The sequence below is a fragment of the Podarcis melisellensis genome (genome assembly GCF_964234715.1).
Source record: "Podarcis melisellensis genome assembly, chromosome: 9".
NCBI lineage: Eukaryota > Metazoa > Chordata > Lepidosauria > Squamata > Lacertidae > Podarcis > Podarcis melisellensis.
In genome coordinates this window covers 4635091-4661974 of record NC_138541.1, presented here as the reverse complement: position 1 = coordinate 4661974, position 26884 = coordinate 4635091, and the positions used below count along the sequence as shown (strand labels likewise).

General features: G+C 48.1%; 1 protein-coding gene across 2 annotated transcripts in view; it reads right to left on the bottom strand.

Moving 5' to 3' along the window:
* The window catches only part of GFRA4 (GDNF family receptor alpha 4), a 130163-nt gene that overhangs the window by 31024 nt on the left and 72255 nt on the right, over window positions 1-26884 (bottom strand). Inside the window, exon 2 of one of the 2 annotated variants that reach the window (XM_081925170.1) lies at window positions 14875-15150. In XM_081925170.1, coding sequence (XP_081781296.1) covers window positions 14875-15150 — 276 coding nt within the window. Of the gene's footprint in view, window positions 1-14874; window positions 15154-26884 lie in introns of both variants that reach the window. The other variant, XM_081925169.1, reaches the window with a different exon arrangement.

The window sequence follows — 26884 nt, the reverse complement described above, 5'->3', positions numbered from 1 at the left end:
CGCTGAAAGAGGCAGTTATTAAACCGCTTCTTAAAAAAACATCTTTAGATGCGGCCATGATGGCCAATTATCGCCCAGTCTCAAACCTTCCATTCTTGGGCAAGGTGATTGAGCGAGTGGTTGCTGAACAACTCCAGGCACGCCTGGAAGAAGCGGACCATTTGGATCCCTTCCAGTCGGGATTCAGGCCTCATCATGGGACTGAAACTGCCTTGGTCGCACTGGTTGATGATCTCCGGCGGGCTAGGGACAAAGGTGAGGGTTGTTTCCTAGTTCTGCTGGTTCTCTCAGCGGCGTTTGATACCATCGACCATAACATCCTTCTGGACCGTCTTGAGGGGCTGGGAGCTGGGGGCACTGTCATACAGTGGTTCCGCTCCTTCCTCCTGGGCCGTGTTCAGAAAGTGGTGGTGGGGGATGAGTGTTCAGACCCCTGGGCTCTCACTTGTGGGGTGCCTCAGGGTTCTGTCCTCTCCCCCATGCTTTTCAACATTTACATGCAGCCACTGGGAGAGATCATCAGGAGGTTTGGGCTGGGTGTTCATCAGTATGCAGATGATACCCAGCTCTACCTCTCTTTTAAATCAGAACCAGTGAAGGCGGTGAAGGTCCTGTGTGAGTGTCTGGAAGCGGTTGGAGGATGGATGGCAGCTAACAGATTGAGGTTGAATCCTGACAAGACAGAAGTACTGTTTTGGGGGGACAGGAGGCGGGCAGGTGTGGAAGATTTCCTGGTCCTGAATGGGGTAACTGTGCCCCTGAAGGACCAGGTGCGCAGCCTGGGAGTCATTTTGGACTCACAGCTGTCCATGGAGGCACAGGTCAAATATGTGTCCAGGGCAGCAGTTTACCAGCTCCATCTGGTACATAGGCTGAGACCCTATCTGCCTGCAGACTGTCTCGCCAGAGTGGTGCATGCTCTGGTTATCTCCCGCTTAGACTACTGCAATGCACTCTATGTGGGGCTACCTTTGAAGGTGACCCGGAAACTACAACTAATCCAGAATGCGGCAGCTAGACTGGTGACTGGCTTAGTCATGCTGGCCACATGACCCGGAAGGTGTCTGCGGACAAGTGCCGGCTCCCTCGGCCTATAAAGCGAGATGAGTGCCGCAACCTGAGTCGTCTGTGACTGGACCTAACGGTCAGGAGTACCTTTACCTTTACTCTCTCTCTCTCTCTCTCTCTCTCTCTCTCTCTCTCTCTCTCTCTCTCTCTGTGTGTGTGTGTGTGCGCGCGCGCGTGTGCATTTAAAACATACAAATAATTACCACCCCTTCCATTAATAGCAGTTAGTTCCCAGAAGCCTGCTGGAACAAGAAGGCCTTCAGCTGCTGGTGGAAGGGCAAGAAGGAGGGAGCCAGTCTGGCTTCTCTAAGGAGGAAGAACCAAACTTGTCTGGGAGCCACCACCAAGAAGGTCCTGAGTCCCCACCGACCATGCCTGTGGGGGTGGTGGGACCAAAAGAAGGGCTTCCCCTGAAGATCTCAAAACCCAGGCAGGTTCATATGAGGGAATACAGCCTTTCAGATAGCCTGGGCCCTCACAAGCCAGAGGGACAGGGGTTTTTTGTTGAGGCTGCTCAACCTCTCCGCCTAACAGCTGGTGTGTGAGGTAGCTCAGCAGTCACTTCCCCGTGTATCAACTGGGCAGCCTCAACCAAGCCCCACTGCGGCTTCAGCTCATGAGGAGACCTTCCCCATACATCCTCCTGGGCTCTGGGGAGGGTCTCCTCATGAGTAACAAGGATTCTCCAGGGTGCTTCCCACTCCTGGGTTCCACTTACAGGTTCCCAGAGTACATGTGCATTTGCACGCAAGTGGGGAATTGCCAGTACTGTGCCCATTTTGGTTTCTGTCTCCAGCCACCCCTGGCACATGGTTGCCAGGGACTTGTCCAGGAGCGAATGCATCATGCGGATATAGGGAAAGGGTTTCCTATCCCTGTTTCAAAAGGTCTGTGCGGATATTGTTGCTAACAGCTGCAGATAAAGGTAAAAGGTAAAGGAACCCCTGACCATTAGGTCCATTCGTGGCCAACTCTGGGGTTGCGGCGCTCATCTCGCTTTACTGACCAAGGGAGCTTCCGGGTCATGTGGCCAGCATGACTAAGCCGCTTCTGGCAAACCAGAGCAGCGCACAGAAATGCCGTTTACCTTCCTGCCAGAGCGGTACCTATTTATCTACTTGCACTTTGACATGCTTTTGAACTACTAGGTTGGCAGGAGCTGGGACAGAGCAACGGGAGCTCACCCTGTCATGGGGATTCGAACCGCCGACCTTCTGATCAGCAAGCTCTAGACTCTGTGGTTTAGACCACAGCATCACTTGCATTCACACACACACACACACACACTTTTTCATTTGTTCAGCGATTACTTTTTAAATTACTGTTTTGTCTATGTTTTTAGTGATTCTTGTTTTTATCTGTTAGCCACCTTGAATTTCATCAGAGAAAAAGGTGGGGTATAAATAAATTAAAAATAGTAATAGTGATAGGGTTGCCATATTTCTAAACGTGAAAATATGGACGCGGAAGTTTGCAAAATCACACACACACACACACAGTTTTTGAGCTATTTTTTTTTGGGGGGGGGGAATTTGCCAAAATATAGACTTCTGACAAGGGTTGCCTTACACCCAGATTTTCCCGGACATTTCAGCGATTTTCATCTGAGCCCTGCTTCCAATGCCTGATTCTTGCTATGTGTGGGAGATTCAGGGTGTATGGCACCCCTTAATAGTAACAACAACAACAACAACAACAGAGATGGAGGCATAATTAGAGGAAAACAGCAGTTTTAAACAACAGCAGACGTTTGAGCAAAGCAGGGATGGGGAGACCCTGAGGGGGTTGTTGTTTTAAAAATGTAAACCAACCCTTTTTTAGCAAGGAGAAATAGCACCGCAACATAACGTTTCATAGGAAACTGCAGGATGGATGTGGCTTGTGCCTAATGTTGTGTAGCCACCACTTCCCAAAAGAGCTTTGGGATCATGCTGGATGCAAAGGGAGTGGGAGGGTGCGCACAGCCTCAGTCTAGAGGGGAAGACCCCTCCCCCCAATATGCATCCTCTTGCTTGGATGAGGACAATTGCCTATGTAACGACGACGGCCACTTTTTGTCCTCAGACAATTTCACTGGCGCTTGCAAATGCGCAGGTTCCCGAAATGCAATCTTTGCTTTTATTCGGCGTTGAGTAAATAATACGCTCCACAAATTCCCAGGACAAGGGCTTTGATAATTGATTGTATAAATGGCTTCTTGGAAGCCTTTACGGCCTCTGGAGGGTTCGCGCCTGTGAAAGACGAGGCTTTGCAAACAAGCCGGCATTGTCTCAGCTCCCTTCCTCTGATACTCATCCATCAATCCTACGTTTGGGGGACAAGGCGGAGGGCAATTTCTAAGAGAAACAACTCCTGGAGACCCAGTTCTCATGCCGGAGAAAGATTGGGAGGAATCGCAGGAGGCCAAAGCGGAGCCGGCTGCAGAATCGTTTTTAATAAGAGAAGCCGTCAAAAGGGAGATGTGCTAGGATGCCAGAAGAAAGGGCATCTTGGCGGATATTATTTTTTGTTGCCATCAGGTTGCGGGTCCACGTTGGGGGCAAGAATCTGGCATCAGTCTCTCGGAACTGCTCTCGGCTTCATTCGACCACCATGAATCACGTTTGCTGTGCTGCGCCGCTGTTTTCCCAGTCCAGGGAGACCAGATTGGCTGCAGCGTCCTGCCGTGTGTCTGCCCACCGATTGCCTTTCAAGCTTCAAGGCTTTGCGATGGGGTTCATGTTGGTGCCGTTGCAGTGAACACAATGGGGGCAAGGAGCTCAGTGGTTGGTCAAGCGCTCTGTACACAAAGTCACCTCCTGCATCTGACCTCTGGGTAGGACTGGGAAAAGCTCTCCGCCTGAAACCTTGGAGAGCTGCTGCCAGCCAGAGTAGGCAATGCTAGAGAAGATGGACTGTTGGTCTGACTGTATAAGGCTGCTTCCTATGTATTCCTAACTCATTATGACAGCCCCCATAGGCAATGTCTCTGCAGCCACAGCATGTGCTGTGATTCTCTAGCGGTTTGACTGACCCCTCAGAGGTGCACTCCATTGTCTCTTGAGACAGATGGATGTCAACAAATAGCCAAGGAGAGTCCCCAAATGCAGGCAGCTGTGTGTGTGTGTTTTTTTTTGGTGTGTGTATGTATGGAAGTAATATGCCTCTTGTCTTTGTCCATGGAGTTTTCTTGGCAGGGATACTGGAGTAGCTTGCTGGTTCCTGCTCCAGGTGGGTCATGTTTGGTCAAAACTCTCCACTATGACCTGTCCATCTTGGGTGGCCCTGCACGGCATAGCTTGTAGCTTCTCTGAGTTATTCAAGCCCCTTTGCCATGGCAAGGCAGTGATCCATGAAGGAAATAATTTTTGAATTCTGGTGCTGGAGGAGACTCTTGAGAGTCCCATGGACTGCAAGAAGATCAAACCTCTCCATTCTGAAGGAAATCAGCCCTGGGTGCTCACTGGAAGGACAGATCCTGAAGCTGAGGCTCCAAGACTTTGGCCACCTCATGAGAAGAGAAGACTCCCCGGAAAAGACCCTGATGCTGGGAAAGATGGAGGGCACAAGGAGAAGGGGACGACAGAGGACAAGATGGTTGGACAGTGTTCTTGAAGCTACTAGCATGAGTTTGACCAAGCTGCGGGAGGCAGTGGAAGACAGGAGTGCCTGGCATGCTCTGGTCCAGGGGGTCACGAAGAGTCAGCCACGTCAGCCACGACTAAACAACAACATGTATGGAAGTAATAGTCCTGGGTCGGAGGAAGTGGGGTGCGGTGGGGGCGGTTTGCCCCCGAGGGGGGGTGACAAAATGCTGGGTGGCACTCACTGCGGGGCCTGCAGCGCGCAAGAGCCACACATCTCTCCTGGGAGTGATGTGGTGGCTTAGGCGCCTGCAGGTTCTGCGCTGCCCCAAATGGTCTGCCTGCCACCTCCCTCTCAGCTGTAGTGCAGCTGAGTGGGAAGAGGCAGGCAGACTCCTCGGAGGCTCCATGGAGCCGCCCAATTGGCTTGCTCCGCTGCTGAATAGTACCCTCTAGTCTGCCCCGGCCAGACCCCACCTGGAGTCCTATGTTCAGTTATGGGCACCACGATTTAAGGATGATATTGTCAAGTTGGAACATGCGCAGAAGAGGGAGTCTGGAAGCCAAGCCTTATGAGGAATGGTTGAGGGAAATGGGGCTGCTTAGTCTGGAGAAGAGTAGACAGAGAGGTGATAGCCATCTTCAAATATCTGAAGGGCTTTCTCATGGAAGATGAAGCAAGCTTGTTTTCAAAGCAATGGATTCAAAGCAATGGATTCAAGTTACAAGGAAGCAGATTCCGACTAAACGTCGGGATGAACTTTCTGACTGTAAGGGCTGTTCAACAGTGGAACGGACTCCCTTGAAACACGGTGAACTCTCCTTGGTTGGAGGGTTTTAAGCAGATGTTGAAGGGCCATTTGTCAGGGATTCTTCAGTGCAGATTCCTTCATTGCAGAGGGTTGGACTAGATGAACCTTGGGGTTCCTTCCAATGCCACAATTCTAGGATTCTATGAACCAAGAGAAGTTGGGAAGGCTGACCTCTAAGCGCCTGAGACTGGCATGCTCACTGATGTTGTTTTTGAGGGCAGTTTTCCCTTTTACATCATGGGGCACCTGAGTGAGCTGCAGGATTCAGTCCACCAGAGAACTGATTTCTAGAAGGGCAGCCACAAAACCCATCAGCCCCCACAAAAGCGCAACAATGTCAACACAACCTGCCGCCCTCCATCTATGAGAGTCCCACCAAAATTTTCTCTCTCTTTTGCTGATTTTCAAACGCAATTTCTTTTCTCATTAATTGATGGAGAATAGTTAGGGGGCGAAACGCACCGCAGAGCACATTTTTGATGCAGTACCTGCTCAGAGTCTGGCAATCCAACTCTTTTCACATGTTGGGCGATGTTTGGGTGCCAAAGACGGGTCTTTCTACCACCTAAGCAATCTTCTTCTCTCTCTCTCTCCCTCTCTTTCTCTCTCCGCCTCCCTCACATCATAATTCATCCCCACTTTTTTCTTTCGCGGCCTCCCTACCTTTTCTTCCAGCCCCCAGTGGTGTTTTATTAATCCATCTATTTCCCAGCCTACGCTTGGGTGCCCTTGTTTTACTCCCGGTTTAATTTCCACGGAGCATAAAACACTCAGAGCCTTGACAAGGCAAGAGTTATGACTCCCAGAGTTAACGCTTTTATGAGGTCCCTTTAAAAACTCAATACTTGCCAAAAATTAGTGGCTTGGAGGAATAAAAAACAGTCCAAGGCTGTAATGCTCTAATTATCACACTTAAGAGCCCATTATAACAATTTTTGTACATGGGAGCGCCCTCGCTGGTCACACCAGGAGCGGAAATCATAACATTGGGAAGGTAGAGTCAATCTTCTGCGAGTCCTGCTAGATGGACGAGGAAACTGAATATGTGGGTAGAAACAGAATATTTGGGTGCTCTGATTCTATGCCCTCGTATTCCTGGTCAGAAAACCAAGCCTTGCCGAGATCCATGCATGGTGCTTTGCAAGCCCCAACTATCGGCTGATAGTCCGTGCAGGCACAAACTGGACACCTGACCATGACAGGCGATTGACAGATGGATGATCCCACCCACCAGTCAAACTTGGGCCATGGGAGATTGCGAATTTATGTGTCCCCACAACCCAGGGTTGTATGACCCACTCTGAGAAACCTTGCTAGTTCTGTTGACATTGTGTCTGCTCATCTCAACGTTCCTGGGGTGTTTCTGTTGACCAGGAATGTCCAAATTCACTGTGAAGTTTCAATTTAGGTATACAGGTCAGTGGCATTCTCAATCCTGGGGTCTTGAGCATTGCATAATCCCCGGGGAGTTTCTTCACCAGTTCTTGTGTCCCTAGTAGGACACCCCCTGTTGAGAAACTAGTGTCCCCCACAAACAGCCTGTAACGTCAGGTTTTTTGGGGGGGAGGGCATGCTAGATATTGACAAACTGATGCCTCTTGCATAGAGAAAGTATATACTCTCCTTTCTCCTTCTGTGATGGAACTCCTATTTGGGGACTTCCCTGGCTTTTTTCTGGCCCACGTAGGACCAGTCTGGATAGTTGGCCTTGGTGAAGATTTAACGTTTTCATCCCCAAAATGTTTTTGATTTGAGTTCCTACTGAAATGAGGCTGCATTTTAATGTTGCATTTTAATCTTGTTTTTAAGTTGTATTTTAATCAATTGTTTTTATACCTGGTGTTAGTCGCCCTGAGCCCGGTCTTGGCTGGGGAGGGCGGGGTATAAAAAAAATTTATTTTTATTATTAACGAGAAGTTCTCCTCCCTCTTTCCAGCTATTAGAAGGGCTCACCTATGAGCCAAAGTTAAGACACATCCCAAAGGAACGCAGAAGTCCTTCCAACCAGATCTCGAGGACTTGATCATTTGCCAAGGAAGTCCACCAGATCCACTAAGTGAACTGGAATTATGGCCATCAGATAAAGCAGAGGAAGGGGAACAGAAACAAAATGACATGCAGTCACCTCTGGAAATGGTGTGTCAATCCATCTCATGGAGGAGAGGGCTATTGATGGCTCCTAGTCTAAGGTTACTAGATTTGTTTCAGTGAATCTGGGGACACTTTCCAACTTCAGTAGGAATGATAGGATTTTGTATGGGGACTGATTTGTACATCTGGGGACTGTCCCCAGGTAATGGGGACACCTGGTGACCTTATACTAGCCACAATGGCTCTGTTTTGCCTCCACAGTCAGAAGCAGCGATGGTGTAGTGGTTAAGAGTGGTGGACTCCTAATCTGGTGAACCGGGTTCGCTTCCCTGCTCCTCCACATGCAGCTTCTGGGTGACCTTTGGCTAGTCACACTTCTCTGAAGTCTCTCAGCCTCACTCACCTCACAGAGTGTTTCTTGTGGGGGAGGAAGGGAAAAGAGAATGTTAGCTGCTTTGAGACTCCTTCGGGTTGTGATAAAGCGGGATATCCAATCCAAACTACTACTACTACTACTACTACTACTACTACTACTACTATTCTTCTTCTTCTTCTTCTTCTTCTTCTTCTTCTTCTTCTTCTTCTTCTTCTTCTTCTTCTTCTTCTTCTTCTTCTTCTTCGTTTCAGCTGCTGGAAGCCCACAGGAGCAGAGAGGACTCTTGTGCTCGGATCCTTTCCCCAAAGGCATCCAGCCGGCCACTTTGAGAACAGTTCCTCTGTTCCCAAATGCAGGTGGGTGGACTCTGAGTCTCTGCCGTTCATCTGACAGCTCCTGAGCACCGCCGGTGCCCTCGGGTCTGCCCAGTCAGAACCTGTAGGAGGTTTCACCTTCCCATTCGCCTCCTTCCTCCTCTTGCCCTCCCCATTTCCTGCCTCCTCCTCCGGTTTTGAAAGGCCCACACTGAGCTCGAAAAGGGCTTTGAAGTGTTGTCATGCCAACCAGCCACCACAAGATGTGTGGCCCAGAACTACCGGCGAAGGTCACTGAGAACAACATCAGACAACATCTGAAAAGCCAGGAGGGATGCGTTCCATTTGGAGACTCGCAACAATGGTTTCTCCGCCACCTCCCCTTTCAAGAGAAAAACTCTGCTGTGGTCTGAGTGGGGGTGTCAGATTAATGAATGACGGGGCCACCGTCCTCTATGGAATCCTTCGATTTGTCTGCATATTTGTGGGGTGCTCTGCTGACGTTTCCCATTTGCCCCAAAGTTGCGGGGGGAGAAAGTCTTTATGAGAATAAAAGACTGATTATTTCAACACACAGGTTTTCATCTCCGTCACAGCTATGACAGCGAGCACCGCACAGCCAGTGTGTTGATTTATTTAAAATCCTTGGCTCTGCTAATGTTTTTTTCCTTCTTCACCAAGGTACATAATAAACCAAAGATGGCAGGAGGGTTAGGCATACAGCAGAGGGCTTCAATAGACTCTTCTTGTCCAGCAAAATGGAAAAGGAAATGGTATTTTGCATGATGGGAAAGGATACTTGGCACAGACGAGCATCTGCACGCTTTTGCAAAATTGTGCACGGACATGCTGTCGAAAACCAGGACATTGTAATCGTAGAATTGTAAAGTTCAAGAGTCCAACCTGCTGAAATTCTATCAGGGGAGATGGGAGCCCAGTTTTGAGGAGGGCTTTCTGGAAAACTCCAGACTATGAAGGACCATAGAGCCTTGCATGAAGATGTTCTCAGTTTCAATCCTTGTCATCTTCAGGCAGGGCTGGGACAGTACTGTCGACTGCATATGCTAATTTATATGCATAGATACAAATTTGCCCTGAGGGATAGTTCAGGCAATAAATGGGGTTCCCAAGCTGGTAGCTCCTAACACACCTCTGCATCCAGCCAGGCCTGGACACAGCCATAGAATCATAGGATTTTGGAGCTGGAAGGGACTTGTGAAGTCATCTATTCCACCCTCTGCTCAATGTACCTTCTAAATGTACCCTTTGTGGCTTAGGGCCCTTGTATTACGGGACCGCCTCTCCTGGTCTGCCCCACAGAGGACCTTAAGGTCCATGAACAACCATAGTTTAGAGGTCCTGGGCCCTAAGGAAGTCAGACTATCCTCCACCAGGGCCAGGGCCTTCTCAGTGATGGCTCTGACCTGGTGGAATGCTCTGTCCCAGGAGACTAGGGCCCTTCAGGATTTAACCTCCTTCCGTCGGACCTGTAATACAGAGCTATTCTGCCTGGCCTTTAATTTGAATTCAGCCTGATCTTTTATTTCCCTTCTCTTCCCTCCCCCTCCCCTTTTATGAATTTCGGTTCTGTTTGCATTGCAGTGAGAAGCTACCAGATCTGTACTTTCTAAAACAATATGGAAAACCAAAATGCCCTGTTCTTTGAAATCCTCACTTCTCTGAATTTTGCAATGCAGTTCTCCGCCGCCACATAATATGTGCAGAAAGGCATATCTTAGGGGTGTGTGCGTGCACAAACACAAATATTTTAGTGAAAGTAACACACACAGATGCATGGGGGAGAGGGGTATCGATGGCTACTAGTCTTGATGTCTATGCTCTGCCTCCACAGTTGAAGGCAACAATGCTTCTGAACAGCAGTTGCTGGAAGCCACAGGAGGGGAGAGCGATCTTGTGTTCGAATCCTGCTTGGCTGTATCCTACAGGCACCTGAGTGGGCATTGGCTTGATGCAACAGACTCTTCTTATGTTCTTATTATATAGGGGGGAAACTACCTGCAAAAAGGACTCCATGCACACTAGGCAAAATTGCATTAAAAATTGCTGATGGATTTTCACGGGGAGCTTGAAAAGGAATTCGCAAACTGAACTGAAGATTGGAAAAACGAGGAACAGATAGAAGCAGATCTATCTGTCCCTAGAGTCCACACACTGGGCAGATCTCCTCTTCTGGACTCTGGGAGGTGTATAGGTGACAGGGCCCTGCTGCCAGGATCGTGACCTTCCACCCCTCCACTCATAGAGAAGGACATCCGTGAGGGCCTCTTTGCTCAGTGGCAAAGTGACACGGAAGGGAGATATCATGGAGAGCTGGGAGGGAGCCAGAAGGGGAATAAATGTCTGAATAAATGCCAAGAGCAGCCTCTTGTTTAATAGCATGCGTTTAATTAGCCTGTGTGCTTGTTTAATTTGTTATTTGACACTTCAAACGCAGAGGAGATCAATGGTGACAAACTCTGTTGAGGGTAGCAGAGTCGGGACGGAAGTGAGAACAGGGGGAAACGGCTCCCTTTGGTCAGGATCCAAAGCGCCTTGGTAATGGATGGAACATCAATCGCGCAGCCCACCTCCGCTGGGGCTGCTGATATCATTACGGGCCACATGATCTGGGCCCTGCATGTAATTGGTGCTTTCCTGTGTCGCCAAGGGAATGAGGAGCTAACTACGAGGAAGTAGATTTCATCAGGGGTTGCAACCTGACAGCGTACAGGCAAGCCTACCCAGATATTTAGAAAGTTTAGTAAAGGTAAAAAAGACCCCTGACCATTAGGTCCAGCCATGGCCGACTCTGGGGTTGCGGCACTCATCTCACTTTGTTGACTGAGGGAGCCGGCGTACAGCTTCCGGGTCATGTGGCCAGCAGGACTAAGCCACTTCTGGCAAACCAAAGCAGCGCACGGAAACGCCGTTTACCTTCCTGCTGGAGTGGTACCTATTTATCTACTTGCACTTTGACGTGCATTTGAACTGCAAGGTTGGCAGGAGCAGGGACCGAGCAACGGGAGCTCACCCCGTTGCGGGGATTCGAACCGCTGACCTTCTGATTGGCAAGCCCTAGGCTCTGTGGTTTAACCCACAACGGCACCCACGTCCCTCCTTTAGAAAGTTTACATGAACTTTAATTTGTTTGTGCTATTCTATTGTGGTTTCAACTTCCTGTGTTTTAAATTATGGTTGTAAAGTTTTTAGCGATAATTTTATTGTTTTCTCTTTGTTTGGAATCTGCTTTGAGGTTTGTTTTCTGCAATCTAGTGGCATATAACCCTTAGGAAATAAAATAAAATAAGAATAAAGGCAGAGAAATTTAAATACTTTTGGCATGTGAAGGTGTCGATCCAATACTGTATTGTTAGCTGACCATTTGGCAATTGTTATGCCAAGGATGGAGAACTGGTAATGGCCAAGGGCCACATTCCCTGCTGGGCAACTATCCAGGGGCCACATGCCAGCGGTGGGCGTGGCCAGAGGCAGAAGTAGGTGGGGCAACAAATGTTAATTTTACTTAATGCAATAGGCTTGTTTCTAACAACCACTCTCACACCCGTCTCTGTCCTATGCCCAGGCAGGCAAGAAGCTCTGTCTGAGTTCCAGGGCAAATTCCAGCCAGGCAAAAACACTCAAGGAGGGGCAAAACCTTTGAGGGGTGTGACCTGGGGAGAATCCAGAGGGCCAGAAAGAGAGGGCAGGAGGGCCGCATTCCAGCACTGGCCCTGAGTTTCCCCATCCCCGCTTCACACTTCCTTTTTGATGCATTTTGAACGGGTTGTTAATTGTTAGATTGCTTATGTCGCAGGGCTATAAAAACGCCTGCTATATATTATTATGATGCCCTATAGAGTGTAGACTGCTTTGTTTCTGCGGACAGTTCCAACACAAATATGTCTGTGGGAACGGTGGCATGAATAAATCAGCTGACTCTGACTGAAGGCATCTTGCAAAAATAATGAAACTGAATGTTGGAAGGTTCAGGGCAGATAAAAGAAAGTTCATGCAGCACTTCATCAAACTATGGAATAATAATAATAATTCCCTAGTTTACTCCCTCCCAATGGGAGCTGCGATGGTCACCAACTTGGATGGCTTTAAAAGAGGATTGGACAAATTCCTAGAGGAGGAGAGAGCTATCGATGGCTCCTAGACCTGATGGTTCTGCTCTGCCTCCACAGTCAGAAGCAGTGAAGCATTGTGCAGGTTTGGGTGGAATTGATCAATGTTGTCTTACTACAAATTAATACAATTCTTAACGCTAGAACTTGTTGACCTCCAAGGAACAAAGAGTCAGGGCAGATAAAAGAAAGTCCTTCTTCACGCAGCACAGAGTTAAACTGTGGAACTCCCTGCCACAGTAGGCAGTGATGGCCACTGAAGTGCAGGTGGGTTCCCACGAGGCAAGACACAGCGATAACAGCAAGAACTTTATGGAACTAACAGAACTAGACAACAGGGCAAAGCAACTGCTTATATACATTTCCGAACGTGATTGGCTGTCTAAACTTCCAAGCTACGAATCATAACTCAAGAGTTTAAGGGCCAGTGGCAGGGACCCAAATCCTGAAATGTTCTGTGATTGGATATCATGTATCGAATCGGGACATAGGGGCTGAGAATCCTTAGTCCAGACTGAAGCTCAGGCAAAGAGAGACATCTGCATGCATAACAACCACCAGTGGACTATATGGGATTGGCAGAAATGACTGGCAGAATCCGAGACCAGGGAGAAGAGTCGGTGGAAGAAGATTGGAAGAAATTCAAAGACTATTTACAGAAATATTGCAAAATCAGTGAATGTTAGAACGATGTCGGATAAAAATTAAGTGGTTTCCAGCTGTAATGTTTTAAGAGAATATGGAAAAAAGGTTTAGAAGCAGGTTAAAGTTTATTGATAAGGATTTGCTGAACTAACAATTTGAATTGGAATACAAAAAAGGGAGGTATGAGGAGGTCTGGGAAATAAGTTAAAGGAAAACAAGTTATGGAAACTTTGTGTGTTTTTAATTATTTTTACTTTTGTATTTTGTATTTTTGTTATTTTTTTCCTTTTCATACTTCTTTTTGATTTTTATTGTATTAATATTGAAAATTCTAATAAATATCTTTTTTTAAAAAAGACAGAGAGAATCCTTAGTTCAGACTGAAGCTCAGGCAAACAGAGACCCCTGAATACATAACAGCCACCAACCTGGATGACTTTAAAAGAGGATGGGACTAATTCAAGGAGGAGGAGAGGGCCGTCAACGGCTACGTGTGATGCTCGGAAGCAGTGATGCTTCTGAATACCAGCTGCTGGAAACCACAACTGGACTCTTGTGCTGGGATCCTGCTTGTGGGTTTCCTGCTGGCATCTGGTGGACCACTGTGAGAACAGGAGGCTGTGCTAGATGGAGTGTCAGCCTGATCCAGAAGGCTCTCAGAAGGTTCTTACCTCTCTAAAATAGGTTGTTGTTTTTTAGTTGCTTGGCCCGTTTAGCAGAGTATAACCTGCAATCACTGTTGGTCCCTTTCCAGGGTTTCTTGCTGAGTTCTCTTTGAACCCTAGCTGGAAATGCCACTGGGGATTGAATTTTGAACTCCGCAGATGCAATGTGGGTGCTCTACAACTGAGCTACAGCCCTTTCCTCTCCCTCTTTCTGACAAATGCTTAACTGCCTGAAAAGCAGGATAAGAATCTAGTTAATAAACAGATTTTAAAAATGGTGTTTGGTCTGCTTCAGGCCAACGGAGGGGTTAAGGATGTCAGAGTGTTTGTATGGAAATGAGAGTGGAAAAGGCCGTTGTTTGCTTACTTGTCCCATGTCCACAACGGAAATCAATCCAGGGAACACAATCGGTATTCTCCGCTGGCTGTTGCTTTCAGTCTGCAAACATTGTGCAATTGATGAAATCGCCCCCCATCCATTTGCACTGCGTTTCCTTTGCGCTGAAGTGAGCGGGGCGGAATAAGGAAAACGGTGACGAAATTATGCCATGTACGTAATGCGCAGTGTTTAAATTACATAATGCCTGGGACCGTCAGGGCTCAGACGAGTGGTTGGAGAAGTTATCAGGTCTGGAGAGTGATGCAGGGGAAGGGGGGTTTTACAATTTATGGAGTTTTGCACTTCCCACGAGGCCGGTGTCAGAGCTGGAAGATGGGGAGCGGTATGAGCAGTTGGGGGTGGAGGAGGAGGTGCAGGATGTGGGGAGGACCAGGAGCTGCAGGGAGGGGCAGAAGGCAGAAGCTGAAAGAGATCATTTCCGGGGTGCGCACTATCCTGCGCTATCTCTGCAGCTTTCTTATGGCACCTGGAAGCATAGATTTGGTCCAAGGTGGGAAGAGTACACCCAATTATTTTCTCCGCAGTCTTTACAACCCTGGACAGCATTTTCCCTGACCGTGCAGCTCCCAAACCACACACGCAGACCATAAGTTAATACACTCTCAATAGTACAATGGTAAAATGCCATCAACAGGTCCTTTGAGAGATTATTTTTCCAGAGGATTCTCAGAAAAGATAACCTCTGCTGTGTTCTCGTCATCAGGTCTTTACTGTTTTCCCCCCAGAAGGGAGTCCTCCCCACCCTCCTTTGCCCCCAAACGGCCTGCTCCTTCCCCTAGCTCCCTGCTACATTGTGGAGCCCCGCCGACTCACCTTCCATCAAGGTGTGGTGGATGCTCCAGTAGACGCTGAGACAGTGCTTCTCCTTCTTCATACCCCGTTTGCACTTGCAGCCGTAGAGCTGGCTGGACAGAAGGGCTGTCACCGTGTTCTGACACTGGCTCTTAGCGTCCGGACCCAGCTTGTTGGCGCCGTTGCCGGCGATGCATTGCCGGAGGGTCCGGAATTTGGAGCTGCAGCTGGGATCATTGGTGCAGGATTCGCCAGCCTGCAGGCAGTCCCGGGCCGAGCTGGTCACATCGGTCATTCCTTCTGGAGGAGAACAAGAGAGCAGGATGAGAACGTTGCCAAACTGGACCTGTCTTAGAGAGGTAAGAATGTAAGAATAGATTGAAGGGTCAGGTCAATGGCCCATCAAGCCCAGAATCCAGTTCTCACGGAGGCCAACCAGATGCCTGTGGGGAAACCCAAAAGCAGGGTGTGACCCCAGGAGCAACCGCCTGTCAGGAGCTCATCCTACACTCGAGTAGGACCCTGGTAGAGACACATGCCCGACTGGCATGTTCTCTCCCTCCTGGTCGATCGTTTGGGAGCTTCAAAAGCTTTCTTCTGCCCAAATATCACAGTGACCAATGCCAACAGACACCGGCACACTTAGGGATCTGCAGAGTTTGCGCAGTTGCGTAACAGACCTCAGCAACGCAGCATTTTGGCTAATCTACTTTATTTACACACAGAGCACTACAACATGGCTCCCTCTCTCTCTAGCATCAGACAGCAAAGTGAAAAAGAACAAAGGACAATAGTCCCACTTCACGGAACACAGGAACACAAACATCCTGTCTCCATCACTTCCCACTCTGTGGAGTCAAAACATACACCATCATGTGATAGACAACAATCCCATGACTGCAATCATAGAGCAGGAATTCTAAACCACCCCCACCCCCCAGTTTCCAACAAGTGTTATCCCAGTACGTTTCTGAGCACAATTCAAAATGTTGGTGCTGACCTTTAAAGCCCTAAATGGCCTCGGTATACCTGAAGGAGCATCTCCACCCCCATCATTCAGCCCGGACACTGAGGTCCAGCTCCGAGGGCCTTCTGGCGGTTCCCTCCCTGTGAGATGTGAGGTTACAGGGAACCAGACAGAAGGCCTTCTTGGTGGTGGCACCTGCCCTGTGGAACGCCCTCCCACCAGATGTCAAAGAGAAGAACAACTACCAGACTTTTAGAAGACATCTGAAGACAGCCCTCTTTAGGGAAGTTTTTAATGTTCAACTGACCACTGTATTTTAATACTCTGTTGGAAGCTGCTATTCTATTCTATTCTATTCTATTCTATTCTATTCTATTCTATTCTATTCTATTCAGAAGCATGCTGCTTCCAGTTGTGGAGGCAGAACGTAGTCAACTGGGCTAGTGGTCACCAATAACTTTCTCTATGAATTTGTCTAATCCTCTTTTAGAGCCATCTAGTTTCGTGGTCATCACTTCCTTCTGTGGCAGGGAGTTCCATAGTTCATGTGTTTCATGAAGAAGAACTTTCAACAACAACAACATCATCAACAACTTATCTGTATGCTGCCCAACTGACTGGGTTGCCCAAGCCACTCTGAGGGACTCCCAACACAAAATAGTAAAAACACAATATAACCTCAAACACTAAGAACTTCCTTGAAGAGGGATGACTTCAGATTTCTTTTAAACATCACATAGCTGCTTGACATCTGCTGGGAGGGTGTTCCACAAGGCAGGCATGACTGCTGAGAAGGCCCTCTGCCTGGTTCTCTGTAACTTCACCTCTCGCAATGAGGGAACTGCCAAAAGGCCCTCTGAGCTGAATACTGGGGGTGGAGATGCTCCTTCAGGTATATTAAGGTAATTGTTCCTACCAGAGAAGAATGGCAGGTGGAGTTGATGGACTATGCTGAAATGGTTAAAATGACCGGAAGAAACAGAAATCAGGAAGACCAAAATTTTAATAAGGAATGGGGGAAATTTATAACCATTGTAAACAGTTGAAATCGTTAGTAGGATTGGAATATCACTTGTAGTTTAAGGGTGAATTCTGGACACAGTGGAGATGTAAAAGATTTGGATCATCATAAAAGATGCAGGAGGAAATGATAGGACCCACAAAGGGGAGGATGGAAGTCCAGGAGATTCCTTGGAACCTTGTTTTTATGATTTATGTTTGATATATCGCTGTAAACTTTTAATTTGAAAAACCAAATAATTTTTTAAAGGTAATTGTCCAATAACCTCCCACAACAAGTGGGGATTCTTAATGTGTAAATCCCACAAATTAATTGTGAGCATGGTTGATGTTTGGACGTGAAGAAGCTCCAGGGTTTGCTCAGGACCCAGCCGATAAATGCCTGGCACAGCAACACAGGTGAAGCTAACAGAGATGGTAAAAGATGTTCCTGAGATTGACAAGCAATTAGAAGCCGGGGATAAGTGATAGTGTATTCGGGAAATATTTCAAAGCTGAATACAGAACGCTGACCTAGATGGACCTTGATCTGATCCAAGAAGGCAATCATTGCAGAATGTGCACTTGTCAAACTGTCCTGCAGGTACGAGCAGAATACGAATCGTCATTCTGCAATGTAGAACCTACTGGCTGCCCACTAAGAGAGACCCATTCAGCTCACATTTCCACGCTGGCCTGCTTAGTTCACCCTCGCTGAAACAAGACGCAAATTGGGAGACACTTGTCCTTTGAAAGTTGCACACCGCTGAATTTTGCAATGCAGCTCTCAAGGAAAATGAAGCGTGGTCGAAAAGCAAGTGTCATTTTAGACACGTCCAACTGATGTGCGATTGCCAACATTCACCGGTGGAGGAAGGGGGTGCGGTGGGTGCGGCTCACCCCGGATGTCATCCCTGGGGGGGGTGTGACATCGCCTCCCCACCCCCCGGGACCCTTGCTGTCGGCGGTGCTCCCCTTGGGACGCTCTCCCCACAACTCCATTTCCAAGCTCAGGAAGAGGGGAGGAACACCTTGGAAGGGTTTGCGCTTCACACACAGGGAGAGGTAGGGTGTGATCAGAAAGGAAAGAAAGTCTAGCTGGGGAAATGGTTCTGCAGCTTGGAGGAGTGCAGAGAGCGGCAATGAAAAGCACTCATTCTGTGCAGGGCTGCTCTTGGGCTGCACTTGCTTCTATTTCCTGCTCTTTAGGGATGTCTCTGGTCAGTCTGCTTGAGACATTCCATGACCTTCCCACTCTGCCCAGTGCTTTTGCTGGGGTTCTGCCACCTTTGCAGAGAAGCAGGAGTGTGTGGTTGTGTGGGATTCCTCCTTGGTCCTCCTGAGGCCTTTCTGAATAATAATAATAATAATAATAATAATAATAATAATAATAATAATAATAATAATTTATTATTTGTACCCCGCCCATCTGGCTGGGTTTCCACAGCCACTCTGGGCAGCTTCCAACAAAGACCAAAAATACACTAAAATGTCACACATTAAAAACTTCCCTGAACAGAGCTGCCTTCAGATGTCTTCTGAATGTCAGGTAGTTGTTTATCTCTTTGACATCTGGTGTGAGGGCGTTCCACAGGGCGGGCGCCACCACCGAGAAGGCCCTCTGCCTGGTTCCCTGTAGCTTTGCTTCTCACAATGAGGGAATCACCAGAAGGCCCTTGGTGCTGGACCTCACTGTCCGGGCAGAACGATGAGGGTGGAGACGCTCCTTCAGGTATGGTTGAGTCCATTGTGAGATGTGAGATGAACAAAGCAATGCAGCTAGCCTGTGGGTGGCTAACCCCACCCCCGGGTGCACAGAATGTGCGCCACTCCAGGTGCCGGAGCAGCTAGATGTGCCTCTGCCAACATGCAAGTCCTTTGGGACCTAGAAGAAGGCAGAACAGAGGTGTCCTGGGTGCAGAGACTGAACCCAGGATCTTTTGCATGCAAAGAAGATGTCCTACTGCTCAGTTGCCAAAGAAGATGTCCTACTGCTTCTCCACCAGAGATTTCAGAATCTCTGAAGGCTTTCAGAAAGGCAGCACACAGCAACTGTTCCTCTCCACCACCAGCCCATGCCGATTACAAAGATTAGGAAAAAAATCCTCTTAAATATTGGGACAGCTGGATGCTAAACCTTAACCAGATTGCCCCGAGGAAGTTATGATACCCTCATCAGTGGAGACTACGAAGTGGGATTGTGTGTGTTGCATGTTTTCGGTATTGGATTCCCTGTCTTGGGCTGCAGGGATTAGACTCAGATTAGTTTCCTAAAAATGGCAGCATAATTTTGGTGTGGGTTTGTGTGTGCTTGTTTATGGAATCTGCGGCTCCTTGACTCCTCCACAGCTGCTGGGAACTGGGCATTCATCTGTCTCAAGACGCAATGGAATGCACCTCTGGGGTGAAGTCAAACCACTTCCTTAGCACCACCAAAGTGACCTCCCTGGGGTGCAAGTCTGGGCAGGGTGTATGGAGGTCCTAGGGACGCGGGTGGTGCTGTGGTCTAAACCACTGAGCTCTTGGGCTTACCAATCAGAAAGTTGGCAGTTCGAATCCCTGTGACAGGGTGAGCTCCCATTGCTCTGTCCCAGCTCTCTTCTCGCTTTCAGGCCGAGTGAACCAACATTTGTCCACAGACAGCTTTCTGGGTCATGTGCCCAGCATGACTTAACTGCTTCTGGCACAATGGAACACTGTGACGGAAACCAGAGCCCACAGAAACACCATTTACCTTCCTGCCACAGTGTTACCTATTTATCTACTTGTACTGGTGTGCTTTCGAACTCCTAGGTTGGCAGGAGCAGGGACCGAGCAACGGGAGCTCACCCCGTTGCGGGGATTTGAACTGCTGACCTTCTGATCAGCAAGCCCAAGAGGCTCAGTGGTTTAGACCACAGCTCCACCTACATTAACAATAACAATACATCCAAAATGCAAAGCATTATTATTATTTTCCTGAAAATCTGGAACAAAAACAGCACCTTTGCAAGTGTGGTGATAGGGAAGCAGCATGAATAATAAAATAAAATCTGTTTTATTTATGCACTAAATATTGTTCTGAGCTCCTCCACTTCTTCCAGCTGTGTTCAGAGGGAAAGAAGTGACCATTCAGTTGACATATATCCTCCCGGGAGTGCACATTTCTGTTTCATGTTTAATAAATAACTGACTTTAAATTAAACCAAGTGGCGTCTTATTTGTTTGCAATGTAGCAGAGCGGTGGCTTTCAAACTGTGGCCTGGGGGAGCTTGCGAGGGTGGGTCTGTTGTGATCAGGTGTTGTGAGCAAACCGCACTGCAAGACGGCTTGCTTTCAGCTTCCAGTCTTCTCCTGCGATGGGCAAAGGATCTTGGAAAGGGAAAGAAGAGAAATTCAACTCAGCTGGCATTTGAAGCCAAACAGATCAAATTTGCACTTTCAGAAATGAAACACAGCCCTCCTTTGAAATTCACACTTAGCCAGTTTTTGCAATGCAGTTCAGCAGCCAACCAACGTTTTCAAAAATGCATGCATTGGGTAAAAGTGCACATAAAACTGAATATATGCTTGTGAAAATGACACACGGAAATGCATCGTATTAGGAGAAGTTGCCTGGGAAAATGTGCGTGTCGCCAAAAAGCTGCGTGCAAAAATGTGTTCATTAGGAGAAATTTGTGCTAGAATGCTGAATAATTTGCAGATCGCTGTTGAAAGGTAAAGAACTGAATTTAAGATTGGACGAATGAAAACCTAAGAGACTTGAAATGGGGAGAGCTTTCTTTCCCTGATCTTGGATTTAAGAGCTCAAGAAACAAACTCACCACAGTCACCGCCTGGCAGAACCACTGCCAGCCAAAGCCAGCCTGATAGGCTATATGGACCAGATGGTCTGAGACAATCAGCCTGGTACAGAAGCGCTATTTACTTATTTGATTCATTGATATATTGGCTTTATGACTTGGTTGGAGGAATTGAGGGAATGCTCAAAGAGTACCCATTAATGGTTCCTCATCATCCTGGAAAAAAGAGTGACAAGCGGAGTGCCATAGGGTTCTGTCCTGGGCCCGTTGTTGTTCAACATCTTTATTAATAACTTGGATGAAGGAATTGAGGGGATACTCATGCAATTTGCAGATGACGCCAAACTGGGAGGGGTAGCTAATGCTGCAGAAGACAGAATCAGGATTCAAGAAGACCTTAGCAGACTGGAGAGCTAACAAACTGAATTTCAATAACAGCAAATGTCAGGTTCTGCACTTAGGTGGGAAGAACCAGCTGCACCAATATAAGATGGGGGACACATGGCTTACCAGCAGGACATGTGAAAAGGATCTAGGGGTCTTTGTAGGCCACAAGCTGAACATGAGTCAACAGGGTGATGAAGTAGCAACCCTCCCCAAACCCCTAATACTATTCTGTTGTTGTTGTTTAGTCGTTTAGTCGTGTCCGACTCTTCATGACCCCCTGGACCAGAGCACGCCAGGCACTCCTGTCTTCCACTGCCTCCCGCAGTTTGGTCAAACTCATGCTGGTAGCTTCGAGAACGCTGTCCAACCACCTCGTCCTCTGTCATTCCCTTCTCCTTGTGCCCTCCATCTTTCCCAATATCAGGGTCTTTTCCAGGGAGTCTTCTCTTCTCATGAGGTGGCCAAAGTCTTGGAGCCTCAGCTTCAGGATTTGTCCTTCCAGTGAGCACTCAGGGCTGATTTCCTTAAGAATGGATCGGTTTGTTCTTCTTGCAGTCCATGGGACTCTCAAGAGTCTCCTCCAGCACCAGAATTCAAAAGCATCAGCGATCAGCCTTCTTTATGGTCCAGCTCTCACTTCCATACATCACTACTGGGAAAACCTAGGCTGCATCTACAGATGTCTAGTGTCCAGATCAAGGGAAGTCATAGGACCACTCTATTCTGCCATGGTCAGAGCACACCTGGAATACTGTGTTAAGTTCTGGGCACCTCAATTTAAGGAGTGTGTTGACAAGCTGGAGTGTGAGAAGAGGAGAATGACTGAGATGAGCAAGGGTCTGGAAACCAAGCCTTATGAGGAACAGTTGAAGGAGCTGGGTATGTTTAATCTGGAAAAGAGTAGACTGAGAAGAGATATGATAGCTTCTAGAGGCGGATGCTGGTGACTGGTTATAATAATAATAATTTATTATTTATACCCCACCCATCTGGCTGGGTTTCCCCAACCACTCCAGGCGGCTTCCAACAAACTATTAAAATACAATACAGTGGTACCTCAGGTTAAGAACTTAATTCGTCCTGGAGGTCCATTCTTAACGTGAAACTGTTCTTAACCTGAAGTACCACTTTAGCTAATGGGGCTTCCCACTGCCTCCACACCGCTGCCACGCGATTTCTGTTCTCATCCTGGGGCAAAGTTCTTAACCCCAGGTACTATTTCTGGGTTAGCGGAGTCTGTAACCTGAAGTGTCTGTAACCTGAGGTTCCACAGTAGTCTGTCAAACATTAAAAGCTTCCCTAAACAGAGCTGCCTTCAGACGTCTTCTAAAAGTCTGGTAGTTGTCTTTCTCTTTGACATCTGGTGGGAGGCTGTTCCACAGGGCGGGTCGCACGACACAGTGCCTCTGGGGTTCCACAGAGAGTGCTGCAACTATGTTGTAGAATGGAAGGTGAGAGGCAGGGACAAGAACTGAATTTTGGCATCACATGAGCCACATCTGAAATTTGAAGCGTCAAGGCCTGCTACTGTAGCTGTCTTCAAATATCTCAACAGCTGTCACATGGAAGATGACATTTCTCCTGTTCCAGAGGGTAGGATGCAAACTTCTTTTTCAAAAACGATTTCACCAAATATGGAGCAAGCTTGTTTTCTCCTGCTCTGGTGGGTAGAACTCGAACCCATGGCTTCAAGTTTCAAGGAAGGAGATGCAGATTAAACATCAGGAAAAACTTTGTGACTGTATGAGATGTCTGACAATGGAACAAACTCCCACAAGAGTTGGTGGACTCTCCTTCTTTGGAGGGTTTTAAGAAGAGGCTGGATGGCCGTCTGTCATGCATGTTTTTGTTGAGATTCCTGCATTGCAGGGGGTTGGACTAGAAGACCCTTGGGGTCCCTTCCAACTCTACAGTCCTATGATTTCCATGAATGTCATTTATATACTACTTCATATTTCAACAGAAACGTCTTAGCCAGCGGAAGGAGAGCCTTAGATCCTCCAGAGGAAATGGCACTCCAACTCCTACAAGCCCCAACCAGCATGACTAATAGTCAGGAACGATGGGAGTTGTAGTTTAGCAACATCTGGGGTGCCACAGGCTCCCCACACCTGCTCTAAGCAGTTTACCTATCCCAACAAAAAAATAATAATAGCTCTCTAGGTAGGTATACAAAATACAATACAAATTGCACATTGCAAAGTCTAATGATCATAATTCCACATTTTAAGCGACGTAATTATTAGGCAACGATAAATATTTTTAAACAGTGTTCCTAAGTAAAATAAATAAGGAACACAAAAGCAGCTCACATCGAGATACAAAGCCAAAGTGCAGGATAATTATAGGATCTGCAGAATCACATAAATATTACAACACACACACACATGTACAATTGCCAGAGTCATTCAGATACCCCAGGGGGAAGGAATCCCAAGCTCAGCCACTGAATGTGGCCCTCCAAACCATTCTAGTTGGCCCTCAAAACTCTCCCCAGGCCACAGACCCTTCTTTACACCCTCCTTGAATGTTTCTGCCCAGCTGCAAATGTGGAGGTGAATTCAGACAACAGCTCTTGGTTCTCCAGATGGAGGACAGAGAGGGTTGCATGAGTGGGCATAGGACTACAATTTGCATTTCATGCTCCACCCACATTTGCCTCTGACCCCACCCACCATTGCCCTGTGACCCTCAGAAGTTGGGAAAGCACAGGAGGGGAGAGGGGTCTTGTGCACAGACCTTGCTTGGGGGTTTCTCACAGGTGTGCAGCAGAAGACAGAATCAGGATTCAAGATGTTTTGAGAACTGGGCCCAAACTAACAAAACGGATTGCAATAGGGACAAATGTCAGGTTCTGAACTTAGGCAGGAAGAACCAGATGCACAAACATCAGGTAGGAGACACCTGCGTTGCCAGTAGTGCGTGTGAAAAGGATCTGGGGTCTTAGTGGACCACAAGCTCAACATGAGTCAACAGGGTGATGTGGCAGGAAAAAAACTAATGCCATTCTATTCTGCATCAAGAGAAGTCTAGGGTCCAGATCAAGGGAAGTCATAGTTCCACTCTATCCTGCCTTGGTTAGACCACACTTGGAATACTGTGTCCAATTCTGGGCACCACAATTTATGAAGGATGCTGACAAGCTGGAACGTGTGCAGAGGAGGGTGACTGAGATGATCAAGAGTCTGGAAACCAAGCCTTATGAGGAACGGTTGAAGGAGCTGGTTATGTTTAGCCTGGAAAAGAGGAGACCGAGAGGAGATATGAGAGCCCTCTTCAAATATCTCAAGCGCTTTCACAAGGAAGAAGGAACACGCTTGTTTTCTCCTGCTCTGTGTGATGGCCTGGGACTCAGGCTCGGACTCTGAACCAGAGGAGTTTCAGTCTGCACCGGATCCTTTGCCTCAGGCATCATCTGAACCAAGTCTGGGGCCTGATCCTGAAGAGTCCCAGTCTGTACAGGTTCCCCTGCAACAAGCACCAGCTGGGCCGAGTCAGGGGCCTGAGCCTGCCCCGGCTCCAGATGCAGGGGTGATCTCGTTGCCTTCAGCTGGGCCATCACTTACAGCTGCTCCACTACCAGTTGGGTCAGGGGAGGCTGAGGCAGCCTCTGGGTCTAGTAACCCGACGTCTCCTGAGCTGCAGAGACGAAGGTCTGAGAGAAGGAGACACCTGAGTACTCGCTGGAGGAGTTCTCACCTTCGGGCGAGACAGGGAGGTGAGTCGCCGGGGGATCAGGACCGGCCGCTACCCCGACAAAGATAAAAGGCTGTTGGACCCCGTCCCAGGTTGAGGGAGCAATGTTGCTGTATGCTAGATCCTTCCTGAGATCCTGTACCTGTCTTTGCCTGGTTTCCTGCCTCGTGTCCTGGCTTGGCCCTGTCGGACTGACTCCTAGCGGAACCTTCGGATTCTGTACCGGACCTGGACCATGTCTCATGGGTTACCCCCGGGCCCAGCACACTCTGGAGGGTAGGACTCAAGCCAATGGCTTCAAGTTGCAAGAAATGAGATTCCAACTAAACATCAGGAATAACTTTCTGATAGTAAGAGCTGTTTACCAGTGGAATGGACTCCCACGAAAGGTTGTGGACTCTCCTTCCTTGGTGATTTTTTAAGCAGAGGTTGGATGGCCATCTGTCATGGATGCTTTAGCCGAGATTCCTGCATTGCAGGGGGTTGGACTAGATGGCCCTTGGGGGTCCCTCGCAACTCTATGATTCTAGATGACAGGCCACTGTGACAACAGTATGCTGGGCTCAATGGGCCACTGGCTTGATCCAGCATGCTCTTATTACATTCCACCCCAGATCATGCTCGAGAACCCTCCACAGTCCCAAAGCATTTCTCAGACAGAGCACCCAACCTCTGAAAGGGTTGCCCAGAGGAAAAACATTTGGAAACTGCTGCAGTCGCTCTCAGATTTCTGCTGGGATCCCTCCACTAGCCCCACAGGTGGGCTGAGGCTCAAAGACCACCCTTGTGGGTGGCAGGAATCAGGCTTAACTAAGACACTGCCTCTGATCTTTGGAAAGGGAGCTCAGTGGATATGTTTGTAGGCACCGGGCTGCAGATATAAAGAAAGCATGAAAGGCTGAGAGTCTGAGGTTGGAGATGTATTGACAAATGAAACCCACTGATGGTGCCCTCTGGCCAAGAGCTTTGCTTCGGCAAGGAGAGCAGCAGGGCTGATATTTACCACCCTGCATGCTGATGCTTTGTATTTATGTTGGAATTAAACCCTTCAGGCAACATGAACTGCAGTGTTCCAAATGCCCTTCCTTTTATTTGGATGGGGGGGATATCTCCCCTCAAATAAAGCAATTGATAGGATTTTTACTGGTTGGAACCATCCCTGGTATGGTGGTGCCTCTAGGTTCACACCTAGAAGATCAAAGTGGTATGGCAGGTAGAAACAGAACAGGTGAAGTTTCTCCATCAAGGTGCCTCTGAGTTGGGAGCCTTTATTTTAAAGGAAGGACTGAAAGATGTTTTTTAGTTATTTAGTCGTGTCTGCCTCTTCGTGACCCCCTGGACCAGAGCAGGCTAGGCACTCCTGTCTTCCACTGCCTCCCACAGTTTGGTCAAACTCATGCTGGTACCTTTGAGAACACCGTCCCACCATCTCGTCCTCTGTCGTCCCCTTCTCCTTGTGCCTTCCATCTTTCCCAACATCCGGGTCTTTTCCAGGGAGTCTTCTCTTCTCATGAGGTGGCTAAAGTCTTGGAGCCTCAGCTTCAGGATCTGTCCTTCCAGTGAGCACTCAGGGCTGATTTCCTTCAGAATGGATTGGTTTGATCTTCTTGCAGTCCATGGGACTCTCAAGAATCTCCTCCAGCACCATAATTCAAAAGCGTCAATTCTTTGGCGATCAGCCTTCTTTATGGTCCAGCTTCTTTATGGTTCAATTCCTGGAGCTTCTAGGTAGGGCCAAGGAAGACTCCTCTCTGACGTACCCTGTTAAAGGTAAAGGTAAAGGTACCCCTGCCCGTACGGGCCAGTCTTGACAGACTCTGGGGTTGTGCGCCCATCTCACTCAAGAGGCCAGGGGCCAGCGCTGTCCGAAGACACTTCCGGGTCACGTGGCCAGCGTGACATCGCTGCTCTGGCGAGCCAGAGCCACACACGGAAACGCCGTTTACCTTCCCGCTGGACGTACCCTGTTAGCTGTTGACAATAAACTGGGACTGTGCCTAAGGTAAGGCAAAGGTAAAGGACCCCTGGACAGTTAAGTCCAGTCAAAGGCGACTATGGGGTTGCGGCACTCACCCCACTTTCAAAAACATTAAAAACAAAAGAAAAAAACAATCAAAACCAAACAAACAGTTGATTAAAATATAAGTTAGAATGCAGCTTAAAATGCAGCCTCATTTTATTGGTAGCCCATAGATCAAAG